The sequence below is a fragment of the Carica papaya genome, chromosome 4, assembly GCF_054855325.1.
Source record: "Carica papaya isolate Zhongbai chromosome 4, ASM5485532v1, whole genome shotgun sequence".
In the NCBI taxonomy this organism is placed as follows: domain Eukaryota; kingdom Viridiplantae; phylum Streptophyta; class Magnoliopsida; order Brassicales; family Caricaceae; genus Carica; species Carica papaya.
In genome coordinates this window covers 11,629,454-11,650,779 of record NC_142312.1, presented here as the reverse complement: position 1 = coordinate 11,650,779, position 21,326 = coordinate 11,629,454, and the positions used below count along the sequence as shown (strand labels likewise).

General features: G+C 32.4%; 1 protein-coding gene across 3 annotated transcripts; it reads right to left on the bottom strand.

The window, feature by feature from the left end:
- Positions 1-3,180: 3,180 nt before the first annotated feature.
- On the bottom strand, positions 3,181-19,920 carry LOC110806668 (respiratory burst oxidase homolog protein F-like). 3 transcript variants are annotated; one of them, XM_022031588.2, is made up of 14 exons: positions 19,141-19,920; positions 18,860-19,031; positions 18,460-18,508; positions 16,712-16,825; positions 5,775-6,164; positions 5,298-5,684; positions 5,091-5,186; positions 4,887-5,002; positions 4,585-4,752; positions 4,344-4,506; positions 4,075-4,272; positions 3,873-4,001; positions 3,503-3,581; positions 3,181-3,427 (listed from the first exon to the last, which is right to left on the bottom strand). In XM_022031588.2, exons 1-14 carry the CDS (start codon positions 19,511-19,513, stop codon positions 3,315-3,317), a joined length of 2,547 nt encoding a protein of 848 aa, XP_021887280.2. In that variant the 5' UTR covers positions 19,514-19,920; the 3' UTR covers positions 3,181-3,314. The 3 variants fall into 3 exon arrangements, 2 of the variants coding, with proteins under 2 accessions (XP_021887280.2, XP_088073941.1); XM_088217815.1 differs by lacking the exon at positions 19,141-19,920 and having other exon boundaries at positions 18,460-18,516; positions 18,860-19,000; XR_015818415.1 differs by lacking the exon at positions 3,181-3,427 and having other exon boundaries at positions 3,564-3,581; positions 3,873-3,969; positions 19,141-19,919.
- Between the last annotated feature and the right edge of the window lie 1,406 nt (positions 19,921-21,326).

Sequence of the window (21,326 nt, the reverse complement as noted above, 5' to 3'; positions counted from 1 at the left end):
AATCTCATATTGGCCATAACAGTTATATTTGTTAGGTGATTCACACGCTCACAAATACTTATCAACATCTGGACGAGATTTCAAATAACTATCTATGTGCAGGTTCACCATACCCGCTGAACTTCAGCCACACACGCACCCTCCCCTCTTCGATTCAGACTAAACAAGTAAGGTATTCAGAGTCCTTACACTCTACACTCTTTTCAAATCTTTATCAATTCCAATTCACTTATGTCATACCTAAGATTTTAATTTTTATGCATAATTAAACACAAATATGGACACTGTTTCATACATGTAGATTATACATTCACATGCATAGCTTGTGTACACACATATTAATACACACACGCACATATATTATAATACAGACATGTACCATCACTACATATTTCCTACATAATATATATTTTTATTCACACACAATCTCTACCAATATATATACAAACATTCATACTTAAATATACATACACAATCACACAAAACACACCATACATAATTATTCACGTAATTGTTCTTATCAGTCTTGTTCTTATTAGTTCTATTATTATCAGTTCGTATCACGTTTATCGTATATTTTTATATATATACACACACATACGTAATAATATATATTATATATGTACATTATATAAACATACATAAATACAAATTAAATATATTAATTATATTTATATTACATTACACATACATTCAAATATTCACACATATTGCACTATCTATATACACATTTATATAAAAATATAATTTGTCTCCATACGGAATACACAATTTTTACATTCGGTGTGATCGAAAAAACTTTAAAAATTCTTTATGGCTTTATCTATAATTCTCTCGTAAATATGGATACCATTTGAATAATTTTTCTAATTTATAATGAAAAAATACATTAATTTATGAATAATTTCAAAAATTACACATGTAAAAGAAGAAACAAATTTTACCATGGGAGATGTGGTCCTGGTCACTAGTCTCACCATGCACCACCACACGTGTGCTACCAGAAATGCTACGCACCGATGCCGAGATCAGTGCACGTCACCGTGTGCGACGTACCAACAGTAGATCTGATTGTAGCGCTTTTTTCTCTTTTTTTATTTTTTTATTTTTTTTTTCTTTCTCGCGACTGCTTTCTCTCTCCTGCGTCGTGAACCATGGCCACCGCACGCTTCCCCTCTGACTGCACGTAAATCCTTCCTCCGCCACGCACATGAACTTCTTTTCTGATAAGTCCGTCGCGCTCTCTTCTCTTTCTTCTTCCCTCTCTTATTCTTTTTCTTCTTCTTCCTTTTTCCTTTCTTATTCTCTTCTTCTTCTTCTTCTTTCTTTTTCCTTTCTTCTTCTTCTTCTTCTTTCTTTTTCCTTTCTTCTTCTTCTTCTTATTCTTCTCTCTTTCTCTCTTTTTCTCTCTCTACCCAACCATGATTCTTCTCTCTCTTCTTCTCCTTCTTCTTCCAGTCTTGTGTCACCGCGTCGCACAACCCGCGCAGCTCTCCTCCTCTCTCTTTCTCTTTCGGCTGCGGCTTCGTGCAACACCACGCAACCCTTCTCTCTTGACTGTCGACACCGCTCGACCCTTTCTCTCCTCTCTTTCTTTTTCTTTTCTTTCTTTCTTTTCTGTTACTTAATTACATATATATACATATACATATATATATATATATATATATTTGCCATTTGGGTCCTATTCTACTGCTCTTTGCCTCCTTTCTTTTTTTCTTTATTTCTTTATTTCTTTTATTTTTCTTTAGTTAATTATATATATACACATATATATAATTCTCCCTTCTGTTTTTTCTTTTATTTTTAATTATATATATACTCACATATATAAATATATGCATATACATATTTGCCACCTGGTTTCCTTATGCTTCCAGGGCCTTTCTTTTCTTTTCTTTTATTTTCTTTCCTTTTTTATAATTAATTATATATATGTTTTATTATTATTATTATTTTCTTTTCTTTTCTTTTGTACCAGCCGGCCACCAGCTCAGTATTACAATAAATTTGTGTTTGATCTGATGAATACGAAAATTTTTGTTATTTTAGGTGATAATTTGGCTTAATTTGAGGAATGGAATTGTTAATGAGGGAAATAATTTATACTATCTAGTAATATGTTTATTTTTTTATAATATACAGATATATATGATTATATATATATACATACGTATATTATTATTGATGAATTTCAAGTTCTATTATTATTATTATTTTATATATATAGATATATATATATACTACTTGAGAATTTAAAAATGTTATCATGCATATATTTTATGTTTTACTAAATTTCGCTCCCGTGAATGGAATTATTACTTTATATACTTGCTAAAATTTAATTATTTTACAAACTTCACTTACTATAATTTTGTTAATTATTATATTTTCCTTAAATTTACTAATAATATAATAAGAATATTGTTATGTTTTTATTTGTTATAAAAATTAGCATGTTAATATTTTAACGATTTTAATTAAGTAACAAAAAACTCATCATAGTTTTCGATACTACTGTGCGAAATCGTGATTATGCTTTATAAAATTAATCATTATGCATTGCGATTTTGTCAATAGGAGTTAAATATTAGTGAATAATTCGTAATCGTAACAGCAAATATTAAGTATTGAACATTACAGTTGTGTCAACGAAAGTTAAGCAATCACCATTAATACGTTAGTATGACATTAACTAATTCAAACATAATGCTGCAAGTGACATAATAGCACGCTATTTATGATTTTATATTTAGAGATAATTTTCTTACATGTATAATATACACACTTAAATTTTAAATACAAATATATATATATATATATATATTAAATTATATTTTTTAAAAAAAATATATATATCAAAGAAAAGTGTGTATATATGAAATCGTGCATTTGCTAAATTACACGTATTTATTTGTTTTGTGTTTCTTTTTCATGACAAGAATCAACTATAAAGTTTTGATTACTGCACATAAAATATTATAATTCTTTTTCATATCTTGAATGGAAGAATAATGCATAGGGAAAACTTTCAATTGTGATCGTTAGAGCTTATTCAATTACCGAGCCTTATACGTTTGTGAAATTTTATCATGCATATGCAGCGTCTTGAAATTCAAACTTCTTAAAAGTCTTTTTGATTAAACTTATAACAGACTTTGCCCAATAGTAGAAAACTCCTGCACCAAAAACATTCAAGTATATTATAGTTCATTTTCATATTTTGAATAGGAGAATCATCCATAGGGAAACTTTCAAGTGTGATCGTTGGAGCATATTCAATTACTGGAGTCTTGTACATTTGTAAAATTTTATCATGCATATTCGGCATCGTGAAATTCAAATTTTGTAGAATCTTTTTGATTAAAATCATCACAGAGTTTGCTCAATTCTTTACCCAACGACGGTGCTCCACAGTAGAAAACTCCTGCACCGAAGACATTCAAGTTAACATTGAAAAAACTGAAAAATAAATATATTTATTAGAAATGAATAAAATTACCTATCCTTGAACTACTATGCTTTGAACTTAATTCTGATAGAACTTTCTTCCACTTAGGCCTTGCAAAATGGGTTCGTAACTGACCATAAAATTAAAAAATTGTAACTACCAAGACTTACAATGGCGTCATGATCATGTAGTTAAAATGATAACACTCTATTTGTAGAACTGATAACTTAGTTTGTAACTCAAGTTTTTAGTTCAACCCATCCAACAAAAGCAATACTGGAGTTTAACCTTCAACAGAAAAAATGGATAAACAAGCATCGTATTGACAAAAAAGTAAGAAGGAAGGGTGTGTATTAAGCAAGTATTTAAGGACATAGCAACGAAAAAAAAATGAAAAGAGAAAGATTGTTGTTAGTCTTACCCTAGTTCCGGAAAGAATGTCAACCCCATCATTGACATGATTTATTGCATGAACCATGGTGATAAATGCTGACTGGGAACTCCCTTCCTCATACGCACTAGTCACGTAGTTATGCATTTCAATCACACGCTGCATGTTTCCATAATCACTAAATAAAGAACACCAGAACTATTAACATCAAAGTTGATCACGAAAAACCTACCCTTTGATCAAGGTCAGAAACTTCCCTCAAGGCCCTTTTGAACCATTCAAAAGAATTTTGTTCCCGTGTTACCCAGTAGAAGTAAGCATTATTGGTATTCACAAGCTTTTTTGTTTTTGCAAAAGCACCGCTGGAATTGATGGAATCATTATTCCCTGCACTCAGGTCTGATGTTCTCCTTAAATCTGAGTCTGAATCCTACAGACCCAAGAACAAGTGTCAGATTTTGCTTCTTTTATCAGCGATTATGAGCATCATTAGTTACTGACCGCTTGCTCTTCCATTTCAATGATGTTGTTGAGCAGATCTTTTAAGATGCTGATAAAGAGTGTTGCTCCAATTCCAAGACCAACAAGTAACACAACATTATACTTCTTATAATCTTGTGCGGGGGCACCATAAGGCCCATCTATAAAGAGCTTTGGCAAAATGCTATTAAGAGAGTAGAGTCACAAATTGGTTTAGGAAAGTCAAAACTATGACCATATATGAAAGAGGAATCTAACGTACCTTTTACTTGATGTTTCATTAGTCTTTAGAAGTCCACTCTTTCTGACTGGAGGAGGTTCGCCCACTCCTGTAAATACCCTTTTAAGCTCTCGTGTCCAGTCACCTATTGTCCTAATGTGAACACTCAAGTAGTCATCGCCAGGAGCAGAGGTAACATAAAATGGATGCCTGATCAGTCATTTTTTAAACGAACATTAGTATCAAATAATCTACAGAGTTATTAAGATCAAGCACTCAAAGAGGACATAGGACTATTGTGTATAATATATAGATTCAAAATAAGATCATCATTATGTATTCACCACTCAAATAGAGAAACAGCAGGGCACTGAACAAATATATACTGTCCACTGTTGTATCGAAACTTAGAAGGCTTAGACATTTCCAAGTTGAGAACATTTCCAGGGTAAATCCCAACCTAAATTATCACAAAAATAAGTTAAAAGGCAAATAACTTTGAATTATTATGTATATATATATCATATTCAGAAACTCCTGCACTTTACCTTCAAAATTTGGACAGTGTAGGAGCGAGAGCGAAAAAATCTAAGAGTTCTTTCTCCAGTATATAATAAAATTGGGATAGCAAGGTACATCCATGTCTGAATAATTGATAAAAAGAAATGATCTCAATATCTAATATCTGAAGTCATGTACTCAACTAGGGAATGCAAGGTAATTGATGAGAAGGAAAGCTTTTATAATTAAAATACCGTCTGGAGGTGCCATTTATGCACGAGATAAAGGCAAACCCCATGGATGATAAGAAGGATGTAGACAATGACAAACAGGTGGTGTGAATACCAGAAGGCATTGAAGCCAATAAATCTGCGAAAGGGATTTGGAAGCTTAATCTGGTTTCGCCTGAACCGCGTTGTTGCTAATGTGAATGCACTAGCCATGCATATCACCATTAAAATTCCTGTAACACCCTCTGGACCTTTAACAAGGTCTAAGTATGTGGGTTTATGGGTACCAAAATTTCTACTCAAAAACTGATTATATTTATCAGAAGAAGCATTTATAATCCTGGGGAAATTGCATGCGAGGTGATCTCCAGCATGAAGAATTACACCAATTACAATTGCTGCTGGAATCATCTAGAAGTACGTACATAAACATATAGTTAGATACAGAAAGAATATACAAATTACATATAGTTATTATATGACATTGCATAGTACATTAACCTTGTGAAAGTTGATATTGTCGTCAAAAGGGATAAAGAAGCTGAATTTAGTGGACCTGAGCCAGGTAAGGGTGTTTCTACAAACAGGCAAGAGGATAAGAGCCATGTTGAATTTGAGTGTCTCGGCTGCACCCTTGGCTACGAGAAGGCAATAACCCATCACCTGAAAAGCACTTTTTTGCTTGTACTGAAAGAATTTCCATGCAAACAATCCAATCATGATCATCACCCAAACTGAAAACACCCAAATTCTTCTCCACTTATCTTGCACAAAATACATCAACTTTTTGCTCAACCTCTGTACGTGGCTTCTCTCTAAGTTCTGGCTCAGTTCTTGATTATAGTCTACGTACGTGTCCAGTTGTAAAAACAGTGCCTCAAGTTGCCACAGCTGAATATGCATACATAACATGTATAATATTACCATATATAAAATTAACACCCATTATCATCACAATCATCATTATCATGTATTATCGTTAAATCACCAAGCAGAAAAAACATCATCTTTCATCATCTTCAACTAACAACACTAAAAGTGATGCAAAATGCAGCATGCAAGGAGGCGTCAATGTCAGTCATTACTGTATATAAATATTGCATGACTAATTATGAATACGCCTAATCTGGAAAAGACAACCCAGGTGGGTTTTGTGTTGTTTTGTATCATATCAGAGACAACATAGCAGTTGACAGGAACATTATTAGTTCAAAAATGGTCAATCATCAAGTGTTCACACCATGAACTCTATCAGGAGTCAAAGCTCGCTTGTCCAATCTATAATTAACTAGACTAGATTAGATACCCTTTAATTATATCTCTCAATTTGATTAATGCTGATATGCTGACTCACTAGTAACGTTAAGATCTCTGGCATAAATGTCCAAAGAGAGTTAGCTTAAATAACTACCGAGATATTATAATTTTAACATAATCAAATTAATTTTTTTTAGTAGAAACCAATATAATTGATATAAAATAAACATTTATAACACCATAAAAAATAATTTTGAAACTACGACACATGGAAGCAAAACTCGATTTGAATCCATAAAAATAAGCATATCAACAATTTAATTAAATAGTAATTGATGCATAATTAAATTAATTTAGATCATCTATCACTTCATATATTTTACGTGCTGCCTTTGATCTTTTAGAGAGGTTGCCTTTAACTAGATTGACTTTTTCATTTTGGGGCTTAAAATTAATTTATATGACTTTAGGCTCTAATTTAATAAGTTTACAAGATTTCAAGCCTTAAAAGATTTAGAGGCCTGACTCTTTTTCAAATCTAAAATATTCCCAAAGTTTCTTCAATTATAAATTTTTAGTTAAAGAAAGACAACTAGTTAGTTTTATATTAAAACTTATCTATGTATTTCATATAAAATATTTTAAAATAATCTCAAATATAGTCTATCCCAATAAGAATTATAATTTTTCATTATTAAATTTATTGTTTGAAATATTTTGTTTAATTTTCTTAATTATAATATTAATTGCATAATATTTTATTATATAAAAATAACTAAATATCTAAAATGGTAAATAATTTTTTTATTGTAATTATATTTTTTTAATGTAAATATAAAGTGACATATATTAAATATTCTATCTCAAAGTAAAAATTTCGAGTGAAGATTAATGAGCTAAGTTGAAATTTTCAAAATGGTAGAACCTTTTTTTCAGTAAATATTTGAAACTTTTAGCACTTCTAGCACATACTTATAACTTCTTTAAATCAAATATATAGTTTAAACAGTTGTGACAAAAAAAAACCGAACACAGTTTGAAAATACTAAATAAAATAAAATAACAAATATATGTTAACTCTTTATTGGAAAATCTGAACCGGCCGTTTGTTTGGAGAGAAAAAAGAAACAAGGCCATAAAAAGGTACGTGTAAAATCAATACTGTTCAACTACCTAAATATATATTAATTTATTACGTCAAAAGATAGAGCATGTTTTCCCAAATACAATTATTATTAGTTTTATTTGGACTTCCCCAAATTAATTCCTGCAATCTACATACACACACACACACACACACACACATGTACATTATTAGGTCTTAATTCCTGCAGTCTGATATATCTATGTATAGATCAATGAAAAATTAATTTATTACCTCAGGAGTTGGAAGATTTGGTCAGTTCTCTGTTGGGTTTTTTAATTGATAATGTGGGTTTAATTAAGGTTGCATGAAAAATTATTGATTTTATTGAACCAGTTTAAAAATGATCGATTATGGATATTGGATCTTAATGCATATAGTAAAATATGAACTTCTTTTAAGTGTAAAGATCAAAACAATTATTTTTAATTTTATAATGGATTAAATTGAAAATAATAAAATTTGACGATATAAAAAAATAGTTTTGATTCTCAAATTACATGTAGTGTTTTTTTTTTTTTTGTTATCTCATCAACAAAAAAAGAGTTTAAAAGGTCACGTGTCGCTTTGAAAAATCTACCGTACTACGTGCAGATTTTTCACTATCAATTCAGATATGCTTCTGATTACAAACCTAATCCTTTTGATTTAATATAACCACGGTTATTTGATTTCAGACTTAAATTGTTTTGAAATCCTACAGGTATCAGAGAATAAAAAGCTATCATTGATCGGTCAAACCTCAATGTTTGACCAGATTTAGGGAAAAAAAAATTGTTCTCGATTTTTAAGGATATCTCATATATTTTTCTTCGTATAAATTCAGTATAATTTTAAATTTAAATATTGGTGTATATATATGCATTTTCAAATGAATTGATTTATACAACATCTCATCAAAATAACATCTTTTGTGTTAAGTTGATTAATTTTAAAATATAAACGGTTGTATGAGTGTAATTTATATGAATATTAATCCGTCCAAACGAATATTAATGTCTAATATAATTGAATTCCAATTTGAAATAATAAATGTGTGATAGTTATTCAATTTAGCATGTGATCTATAAATCGGCCCAAAAGAAAATTTATTGTTTAGTGTGTTCTTAGTATCAGTATCTAATTACTATTAGAAGATATTACTTATAAGTCAATATTATATCCAAAGATAGAGCGTTAATGGAGTGTGTGATATCTTTAGATAGGATTTATCTTTATTTAAACTCATTATTATTATTTATACTTTAAGATTTTAATGAATATTGATTGATTGGTTGTTGTCTGTTCTTTATTCAGTTTCCGATTCTGTTGAAAATATCTCCGTGAGTGTCAATTTTAACCCAAAGTTAAATGACACAAACTTCATGGCATGAAAAAAGAATATTATCATTATTTTTAGAGTTATGGATTTAGATCTTACTTTATGATTCGATCAACTCGATCCACTTATTGTTGATAGTATCTTTGAAGATAAAAGGGAGGTAGAACAGTGGGAACGGTTGAACCACATTAGTTTACTGGTCATGAAACGTATTATTTCAGAAGCTTTTTGGGGCATTATGTCTGATGAGATCTCTATGGCTAAGGATTTTCTTGAGGTTCTCGAGAAATGTTTTGCCAAAAATGAGAGGGCTGAAGCTAGTACACTCTTGGTGAACCTTACTTTCATAAGATATAAAGGAAAATAAAACATAAAGGAGTACATTATGGAGATGTCTCATATATATTCTAAGCTTAAGGTACTAAGACTAGAATTATCAAAAAAATTACTAGTGCACTATGTTTTGATTTTTCTTCTACTACAATTTAGTTTGTTTAAGGTGAGCTACAATTGGCAGAATGAATCCTAGTCCCTCAATGAACTCATCTCTTACTGTGTTCAGGAGGAGGAAAGGCTAAAGAATGAAAAAACAAAGAGTGCTCACTTAGCCATAATCAAAGGACAAGAAAAATAAGAAAAGGAAAACAGGTAAAAGTGTTACAGTTCAAGCACCATATAATAAACAACAGAAGGTACAAACTGCGGATGTCTATTTGTTCTGTAAAGTTGCTGGTCATCAGAGGAAGTAATGAGCCAACTATCATGCATGACGTGCAAAAAAAGGTACTTCTTAATTTTGTTTGTTCTGAGGTTAATTTAACTTCGGTACCTAAACACATGTGGTGGATAGATTATGGTGCAACAACTCATATTATTATGTCTATATAGGGTTGTTTGAGTTTTTGAAAGCCACGTGAAGATACTAGATTTATTTATGTTAGCGACAACAAACCAGTGGAAGTTGAAACGATTAGCACATTTAGATTATTATTAAAAACTTATTATTATTTGAATTTGAATGAGATTTATGTTGTACCATCTTTTAAATGAAATGTAATTTCTATTTCTGTTTGGAACAAATTTGGTCATTCTTGTTCTTTTTAAAATGAAAAATTTAGTCTTTTTCATAATTCAAATATGGTTGGTACTGGTTCTTTATCAGGTCATAATAATCTTTATTTGCTTGATACAATTGTTTTTTTTTTTAATGAATCATTGCATGTGAGTACACAAGATGTAAAGCGTAAATTAACCAGTGAGAATTCTGTCTCATTATAACAGAAGAGATTATATCATATCTCAAAAAGACTTGTGTCGGATAAAATTCTTGATCCCCTTAATTTTTCAGATTTTGATGTGTGTGAATTGTATTAAGAAAAAACAAACAAATATCAGGAGATTAGGTGCCAACAGGACTATGCACGTATTATAACTTATTCATATAGATATATGTGAACCATTCCATAAAGTTTCTTGGAATGATCAACAATATTTCATATTGTTCATATATTACTATTTTATATATGACTACCTTTATCTCATTCATGATAAATCAGTCACTAGATGTGTTCAAAAGTTTTAAAACTAAAGTTGAGAACCAACATAACAAAAGAATTAAAGCTGTCAGATCTTACCGTGATGGTGAATACTATGGTAGATGTGACGGATCAGATAAACAACATCTAGAATTGTCTGCTAGATTCCTATAGGAATGCAGTATTGTCCCACAGTGCACCATACTAAGTTCGTTTAACATGAATGGTGTTGCTGAAAGGCAAAACAGAACACTTAAGAATATGGTGAGGAGTATGATTAGTTATTTTATCTTCCCTGAATCTCTTTAGGGAGAAGTATTAAAGACCGCAATATATATATACTCAATATTGTTCCAACTAAAGCGACTACAAAGACATCTTATAAGTTTTGAATCGGAAAGACATCTAGTTTAAAGCATTTGTACATTTGGGATATCCAGCTGAGGTCATGCCTTACAGACCATATGAAAAGAAACTAGATTCAAGAACTGTTAGTTGTTATTTTATTAGTTATTCTTAACGATCCAGGGGTTACAAGTTTTATAATCCCACTGATAAGATATTTTTTAAGATGAGAAATGTCTGATTCTTTGATAATGTTGAGTTTGCAGAGGAAGAGAGAATTCGAGATCTTATCTTTGAAAATGAATACTTTGATATTCCCTCAGTTATTAGATCAGATTTTCATATTTGACATTGCTCAAAAAGCAATTTCAAATCAAGACAATGTCATTGAACCTCCTATTTATGCTCAAAAAGTTGTTCCAGAAGAACAAACTCCACAACCTTAAAAACCAATGCTATTAAGGAGATCCACTAGATAGAGAAGAAGTGCAATTCCAAATAATTATGTTGTATTTCTCTAAGAACATGTGGATGACATTGGAATGGAGGAAGATGATCTGACCAACTTTCGTTAAGTCATGGATGATTTTAACTCTCAAAAGTAGATTGATGCCATGAATGAAGAGATTTAGTTCATGAAGGACAATGACATTTGGAATCTTGTCCCACTGCATAAAAGTAGGAAACTTATTGGTTGCAAATGAATTTTTAAGACCGAGAGGGATTCGAAGGGCGATGTGGAGAGGTAAAAGGCATGTCTTATCGCTAAGGGCTTTACAAAGAAAGAAGACAACAATTATAAAGAGATTTTCTCTTTACTTTCATCATAAAACTCTTTCAAGACTATAATAGCTTTAATGATACATTTTTATCTTGAGTTGCATTAGATAGATGTTAAGACAACGTTTTTCAATGATGGCATTGATGAAACCGTTTATATGGTGCAGTCTAAAAACTTTGTATCGGGTAGTGTAAAGCAAATGGTTTGTAAACTGAAGAAATTCATTTATGGGCTTAAGGAGGCTTCTTATCAATTGTATTATAAATTCCATTAGACTATTATCTCGTTCAGTTTTGAGATGAATATAATGGATGATTGTGTATACCATAAGTTCAATATAAATAAATATATATTTCTGGTTTTATATGTCGATGACATTCTATTTGCCAGTAACGATATAGATTTATTGCATAAAATCAATAGATTTCTAACAAAGAATTTTGAAATGAAAGATCTTGGAAACACTTTTTTTTGTATTAGAGATCCAAATATACCGGGATTGCTCTCGAGACATTCTTGAATTATCATAGAAGAGTTATATCAAAAAAGTTTTTAAGAGATTTGACATGCAGGACTGCAAATTAGGTGACACTCCTATATCTAAAGAAAATAAGTTTACTCTTAATCAATGCCTCAAGAACAAATTTGAGTCTAAAAAAATGCAAAAGATTCTTTGTTCTTCAATTGTAGAGAGTCTTATGTATACTCAAGTTTGTTCGTGTCTGAATATTGTCCACATTGTTGAGATACTAGGGAGATATTTGTATAATACAGGTATAAATCATTGGAAAGCAATCAAACGCGTTATACAATATCTACAAAGAACGAAGGACTTCATGCTCATATACAGGAAATGAGGCCGATTGGAGATCATTGGTTATTCTGATTCTGATTTTACTAACTGTTAATACAGTAAGAAATCCACATTAGGCTATATCTACTTGTTTGCTAGGGAAGCTATTACCTGAAAAAAGTGCTAAGCAAACATTCATAGCATTTTCCACCATGGTAGCAAAGTTTATAGCATGTTATAACGAGTCCAATTATAGAATATGACTGCGAAATTTTATCACTGGGTTACGCGTTATAGATGGAATTGAAAGACCATTAAAGATATTTTGTGACAATAAGTCTGCAATTATGTATTCTAATGACAATAAGAGTTCAACAAAATCACAACATATAGATATCAAGTTCCGAATTGTTAAAAAGATAGTTCAGAATAACAAATATCAATAGAGCACATCATGATGAACTATATGATTGTGGATCCGCTCAGATTACCACTAAAAGTCTTTCATGAGCACATTACTCATATGGGTGTTGTATCTCTTGAGGATGTATAGTTTCAGCAAGAGTTTTGTATTATAATTGTTTTTATGATACAGACATGTCATGAATTTTATATTTTAGATAAGGTTTAAGTATTTGGTAGTTAATTTCAGATATATTAATTTGGTTTATTTTTATATTTTATCTCTGAATTGTAACACCCAACATTTATTTTTTTATTATTTTTTTATAAATATAATTATTTATTAATTGAATTGAATTTATTTTATTTTATTTTAATCTGATTTAATGAAAATAATAATAATAATAATAATAAGGGTGAAAAATTAGTTAAGAATTTAATTGAAAATAATTTTGAGAAAAAATGGTGAAAATTTGAATTTTGTGGGTATTTTTGAAAAAAAAATCGGAAACTGGAGGTCAAAATGCAATTTAGAAAAATTGCACCATGTCAGATGCTCGGTCAGCAGCTCCAACCAACCAGAACGCGCCAAGTGGCAAAGGCGCTGACGCGGGAGGCCACGCGAGGGGAAGCCACGTGGGCGATCTGCGTGCGCGCGATCGAATGGCTGAGATTCGATCCTGCGCGCACAGACAACCCAAATTGAATCACGCATAGACGGTTCAGATTGAATCACGGACGGACGGTCCAGATTGAATCATGATGAACGATCCAAATTCACTCACTATTTAATCGCAATCGAAAGGTCCAAATCAAAAGCGATGGACGGTTCATATTAAAAGCGGATGGGTATAAATAATCTCATACGCACCTAAACCCTAACCCTAGCCGCCAGAGCCCCTCGCCGGAGAAGATAACCCAGCCGCCAAGGAGCCGACTGCCGCATCGAAGCAATTTTCGACCGCCAAACGAGATAAAAATTTCTCCTCTTACATGAAATTCAATTTTAAACCCACACATAGCTAAATTGGAGTGAAAAAATGGGCCAATTGGCTGGAAAATACCGCCGAGCTTCGGCGGCGTCGCCGCGGGGTGTTTCGAAAAATGCCTCCGATGAGGCTCTTTTCGACTCCCGTTCGATGTGATTTTTTCACCGTTGTGATCACCGTTTCCTTCTTTACAGTTTGACCGGAGCAAAACATCCAACCGCAACGTGAGCCAGAGAAGCCGCCGAACCGGAGAGCCCCACCGCCGGTGAGTTTCGGTTTTCTACATTTCTTCGGCCAACCGAGGGCCCTAAGTGTGTTTTCTCGTAGGAATCGATGCAAGTTTGGCTGAATTCGGCCGAAAACAACCAACTTGAGGTGGGTCGCTGCCGTGGGCGGCGGCGCCGTCGCCAAAGCACGGCAGAGCCGCCGTGCCTGATTCCTGAAATTGGCCAAGTAGGCCTTAGGACTGATTTTTGGGTTTATTTGAGACATTTGTAGATACCGTAAATGCATTTCAATTCCCGAATGAAAATTCAAGAAACCCAAGGACCGCCCGTAGGCGCTGTAACCATTTAGCTTTCGGCATCGAATCAGGTAAGAACCCATCACCCTATTCCCTATAATAGATGTAAAGTTTGAATAAATAATAATACGGTCTTTTGTACAAGTTAGATAGATATGTATAATTAATTATGGATTGCTAATGGAGCCCGAACCGGACATTATTCTCTGTCGATTCCTATTTGATTTATTTTATAGTTTAAATGCATTATGGTGTCTAGTTTATTAATTATATGGTTTTAAATACATGTATCATTGCTTACTTGACCACTGTTGATTTTGGGATTTAAATATGATTGTATTACTGGATGCATGTTTATTGTTTATGTGATTGTGTTTGACTTGGTAACAGAGACTAAGGAAAAATAGGAAAGGGGTGTGATCTAATAAAAAGATAAGATGACAGCCTCAGTAGATATCCTGGGAGATGGTGGATTGACTGGATTCATAAGGACTCTACCGTGAACGTTGTCTCATACCGGATGGGGTATAGAGACTTGGTCATTTGGTGCTCATACCGGACGGAGTATGGGGACGGACCGCTTCACCCTCATACCAGACGAGGGTATTGAGACTTAATGTCTTAGCGCTCATACCGGATGGGGTATGGGGACGGCCATGAAATTAAAATTGTTAAGAGAAATGGTTCACGTGTAGCAGGGACACCCCTATAGATCCCCATGGATACTAGTAGACTGGTGAAATAAGAAATGGTAATGATTAGTTATTGTTAATGAATATGAATTTATGATATGTTGTATGTTATTGATTGTGCATGAAGTTATGACCTGTATGATATTATTGTCTTTATAGGTTGTTTTCACATATTCCCCAATGGTAAGAAAAATGATAAATAATTTTACTTTTAATGAATGTATTTGTTTGAATTTACTGCTCCATTGGTTGTTTTGATTTTCTATCAACCTTTGTTTCTGTGCCGGTGATATAGTGTGATATCCTTACTGAACTAGTGTAGTTTACTCCTTATTTAACCATTTCAGATCAGGAGGACCTGGTTCCCGAGCTCGATCCGTAAGAAGGCTGCGAGTAGATGCTAGATAGTTTATAGTTTCTTTTATTTTTTCCATTTCTCGTATTTCTTCAGAGAATTTATTCCGTGATATTTGTTTAGTACTTTTAAGTTATCGTGTAAGGGATGTTAACCTTAACCTTTTATTTCACTTCCGCACTCAAATTATTATATGTATTTCCTTTTAAATTTTCAGGGCCGTTGTATGAATTTTCTTAAAGTTGATGTCATTAAAATTAAGGCCTGACCAGTTAGAAATAAACATGTTTGGATCACATAACATGTAATTTTTGTGTTGCACATCCATGTTTGATCCATGTCATTCGGTTATATTGATATACGTGATCATTGATGGGTTTAGCTATGACGCTCATAACAAAAACTGTTTTGATTCTATCTTGATATGATTAATGAATAGGATTGTTTAGGAATGCATTCAGGTATTGATAGCAAAATTCTGAGTACTCATAAAATTGTTTAATGCACAATTATAAGGTGACACATAAAGGACAAATGAGAGATTGTTACGTTTTTTAATCGGTTGTATGGGCTTAATGTCATATTTATCGTGCATAAAAAGTTATCGATTTTATTGGGTCCGTTTAAAAGTGATCAGTTACAGATACTGGACTTTAATGCATTTGGTAAAATATGAGTTTTTTTATGTATTGAGACCAATTTTTTTTCTAACTAATTTTTTTTCTAATTTTATGATAGGTTAAATCAAAAATAACAAAATTTAACAATATAAAAAAACAATTATGATCCTCAAATCGATATCCTAGCAATAAAAAAAAAGAGTGTGAAAGATTACGTATCGATTTGAAAGATCTACCGTACTATGACACAAATTTCTTCTACTATGAATTCAGGTACGCTTTCTATTATAAATATAATTCTTTTAATTCAATATAAGTATGATTATTTTATTTTAGATTTAGATTGTTTTAAAATCCTACATTGTCGCCTCAACTAACAGTGAAGTTTATGATAGAAAAAGTCCAACTCAAAATAATTAACTATTCTTTTAATTATTCTCGTTAATTAAAAAATTCTAGTCAATGGTATAGATCATATGCAATACCCATCTTAGTTAATATATACACGGAAATTAGTTGGAAATAGACTCACACGGGCAAAGAAATGTTTTTAGTGAAACACACTAGCAAAGAACTGTGTATATATACATATATATATGTATATATTATATGCACACACATATACACGTATATATATTTATATTATATGTGTAGAGAGTAGAGTATGAGTATCGGACCAACCTCGATGAAGCCAAGTTTTTCCAGGTCGAACTGTTTCATTATCCGTGCTGTATATTTCTCTGGCTCTTCCTCTAATCCGGATAGGTCGTTTGCTGATGCACTTAACCTGATGATCTAGTTACCACATAAACCTCCATTAACTTGAAAACGTACATATAATACCAAGTAATATAATATCTTATTAAAAGTATGAACTTTAAATTCAATTCAAAAAGAAAACATGAACTATATCTCACTGAACAACTACCATAATTACATTTCTATAGTAAATGACAAATTAAAAGAAAAAACTACAAATTTCTTAGTCAATTTTCACAACAAAAATGGAAAATAAGGATAATATCTGTGTAAGTAGATGAAAGGAAAAGAAGCTTGTGAAGATGTTCTACGTCAAAGAACAAGCAAAATTGATCATTTTGTAAATAAGTTAACCAAATCATCGCCTAACGTTGATTATCATTACAAGAAATGAATACCCTGTTTCTGTATGTGTTGATTCATTGCCTACTCTCTCTCTCTCTCTCTCTCTCTCTCTCTCTCTCTACATATATATATGTATATGCTAAAATCTAAAGTAACCTTCCATATCAAAATATTCATAATTTTTCTTGAAATTTTGTTTGAAAATTCTTAAAATTTCCTTTCTCATCTATTAATTTTCTGTAACGCTGGGCTAACATAGCACGTCAACACACACATGGGCACTAAGTTAGTATTTTCTACATTATAATATTATTAAATTATTAATTAATTAATTTTAATTCTAATTATTCTTCTGCTTCACTGAAGCAGACGCACCAAGCGAATGGAACAAATATAGCAAGCGACTGAAGGAATTTAAGGAAAATGTCCTCCCTCTTAGAGCCGAGAGAAAAAAAAAAAATGAGAGAAAGAAATAGAGAGATCATTGGAGTTTTGCTGAAATCTGGGCAGAAAGAAAAAATTAGGCCATAAAAGCAAGCTTATAAAAGGCTTTCTAGGTCAAAAATCAGAAGATTTAAGAAGGATTTCCGTGTTCTTGAAGGGAAACCAAACCAAAGAAGAAATAAGGGATTTCTGGTGCGTTCGTGAAGGGAAAAGCTCAGTATCCACTTGCTTCCAAGGCTGTAGTTGTGTCCCTTCCGGATTACACGATACCCAGCGAAGAAAGTGATGATGCGATTAGCAGTACTTGGTAGCATGAACACAAAAATGGAGTATCTGTCGGATCTCCAGGAATACTTGCAGCAGACTCCTCGAGGAGGAAGAAGCCCAGCCATGAGCACGTGGGTTGCGTTGGTTGACGGGAAGCAGATGCAATAACAGAGCCAGAGCACGTGGGTTGCGTTGCCCTCGAAAGAATTGGAATTAATTAATTACTTCAAATTAATTTAACAATATTTTTAAAACGCTGAAATTGGTGTATACGGGGAGGGTTTGTCATGTTAGTACTGCGCATCTTTGAAAGAATTTCAAAGATGTGACACCCGCAAATTCAAAATTGATATATACATAAATATATATATGTAACTTCACATGTTATGTGCTACATCATCATCCCCAAACAGAATTACAGAATTACGATTTATATCTTATTCATTTTTCTAATAACAGAAAAGATTTTTTTAGTATTAAAAAATAGCAAATGATTGATTGAGTAATGGCCTATTGACAACATTTTTTTTTTAAAAAAAAAACTATTTCATCCAATTACGATAGCCTCCTAATTGGGAAAAAATAAAGCTTCAAAAATTAGATTAATATTTTACCTCTTTGATTTCCTCCTCCATGATTCTTCCGTCTTCGTTTTTGTCGACCCTACAGAACTAGTGCTAGATTAGGTAGTAAACTTCATATGACCATAGAAAAGATATTGGCACTAATATCAACTTTTAAAAAAAAAAATTAGGTATATATTCTCAATAATTAATAATCATTTATTTAATTAAAAAAATTTAAGAAAATAAAAGAGATTAATAAGTAGTTTTGTCCTCTTCACACCACCTCACTCTTCTTACAACGGACGCCAATTATGGATTTTCCATATACATCTACTTAATTAATTCAAAAGTTCTATTAAAAGTTTGTTAAATTAACCACTAATTTAATAAACTAATTAAACCTAATTAAATAAAGTTAAGAGTAAACTTGAGAATTAATTATACATACATGTCGAAGAAGATCCGTAGGCGAGAATCAAAGCTTTGATCGGTGATTTGACACCAATACTCGTAAACCTCCTCTCTGCTAATCTTTTCTACTTTCAATCCCCTTCTCCTGGTCAGGGCATCGAACAGCACCACTGCGAACTCTTTCACATCTCTCGTTCCTTCAATAACATCTTTTTTAAAAAGGAAAAAGTTAGCAAATGCAGTTTTACATGTTTGTTTCTGAAAACAACTGTGCGAAATTAATCAAAATTTTGAATATTATAGAAAAATGAAATTAACCTATGCATTCAGCGAAATCAGAGCGATGAAGGTAACCGTCTCCAGCAAGCTTATCGAGATTTTCTTGCACTTCGACCCATAAATCGACGCCGTTGTTCAGGTTGCTGATGAATCGCAAGCCACGAAGCGCTTTCTCGGCGCCGAAGGAAGTCCGATCAAACTTAGCCCTCGCCGGCGATGAAGTAGCCGGGAAAGCCCTAGCCACCTCGCCGTGGCTCCGAGGAAAGCGTCGGAGCTCGGTATTGCTGATTGTAACCGGGTCGACGCTGCGGAGGGCGACAATATCATCGTCTTGGATATCAACGATGACATCGACAAACTCGTCAGCGGAGTTAGATTCGTTGCCGGGAGACGTCCCCATGGATGAAATCATGTGGATATAGATGCAGAGAGAGAGAGATCTAGTATTGTGCTTCGCTCAAATTTCTTTTCCTTCTTTTTTTTTTTTCTTTTAAAAAGGAATTGGAATAACAAAAGATTTAGAGAGGACAAAACATCCTTCATTGACGCGCGCCTCAGAAGCAACCCACATAATTTAGCAATCTCATGGGCATCACTGTTAACCTCTCTAGGGAATCTATTTCCAACCAAGCTCCTATATTAAAGAGATATACTTGATGGATGCGCCAGTCAAGGAAGCTTTCAATGCGCTTCCAAGGGCTCAGTACCCAAAGTTGAAGGAGAGTAGATCTCAGCACCCAAAAGTCATAAATTATAAAATTCATATTACCAATAATATTCAAGAAAAAATGTCACTAGAAAGTCCATCAAACTCAACCCTTTCCACCGTTTCCACTCTTTCATAGTAATTGCCAACAACACCATCACTCCAACACCAGTGACTGTTGATTTGGGAGCAAGAGGTCCAACCAAATTGTCCCAAATATAAATGTAGCGATCCCAAAAATTTAAAAGAAAATATATAATAATTTAAGTACGAAAGTGAAATAAAATGTTAAGATTTATATCCCTTACATAATAAATTAAAAATACTGAATAATATTACGAAATGAATTCTCTAAAAGAAATACGAAAAATAAGAAAAATAATAAAAAATAAAAAGTATTTATTATTTACTCTCAATCTTCTTGCGGATCGGACACTGGAACCAGATTCTCTTGATCTAAAATAGTTAAACAAATAATGAACTACACTATTCCACTAAGAATATCACACTATATCACCGGCACAGAAGTAAATATTAGTATAAAATTAAGACAACTAATGGAGCATTGAATTTAGTAAATTCATTTATCAATCATAAAATTATTTACCGTTCACTTACCATATTGGAATTTATGAAAATAACCTTTAAAGATAATAATATCATACAGATCATAACTTCATGAACAATCAGTAACATACAACATATCATAAATTCATATACATTGACAATAAATTAAATCATAACCGTTTCTCATTTCACCAGCCTACTAGTATTCATAGGGATGTCCACTCTACACGTGAACCTTTTCCCTTAACAATCTCAATTATAGGGTCGTCCCCATACTCCATTCACTATGAGCTCCAAAGACATTAAACCTCAATACTCCATCCAGTATGAAGGTGAAACGGGCCATCCCCATACCATGTCCGGTATGAGTGTCAAATTACCAAGTCTCCATACTCAGTCCGGTATGAGACAACATTCACGGTAGGGTTCCCTATGTACCCGGCCCGTCCACCATCTCCCAAGATATCTAATAAAGTTGTCAATCAATCTGTTTATTTGATCACACCCATTTCCTATTTTCTTTTAGTCTCCATTACCAAAACAAACATAATCACATAAACAAATAAACATGCATCCGGTAATGCAATCATATCCAAAATTTCAAATCAAACAGTAGTAAGGTAAGGCAGTAATACATGCATTTAAATAATAAATTAGATAATATCATGCTTTTAGACTGTAAAATAAATCAACAGAGAACAATGTTCGGTTTGGACTCCATTAGCAATCCGTAATTAGTTATGCACATCTATTTAATTCGTACAAAATACCATATTATTATTTATTTAAACTTTAATTCTATGATAGGGAATAGGATGAGGGGTCCTTACTCGATTTGACACAGAAGAACTAAATAGTCTACTGTGCTTACGGGCGGTCCCTAGGTTCCCTGAATTTTTCTCCGATAACTAAAACGCGCTTATAGTACCTACAAATGTTCTAAATAAATCCA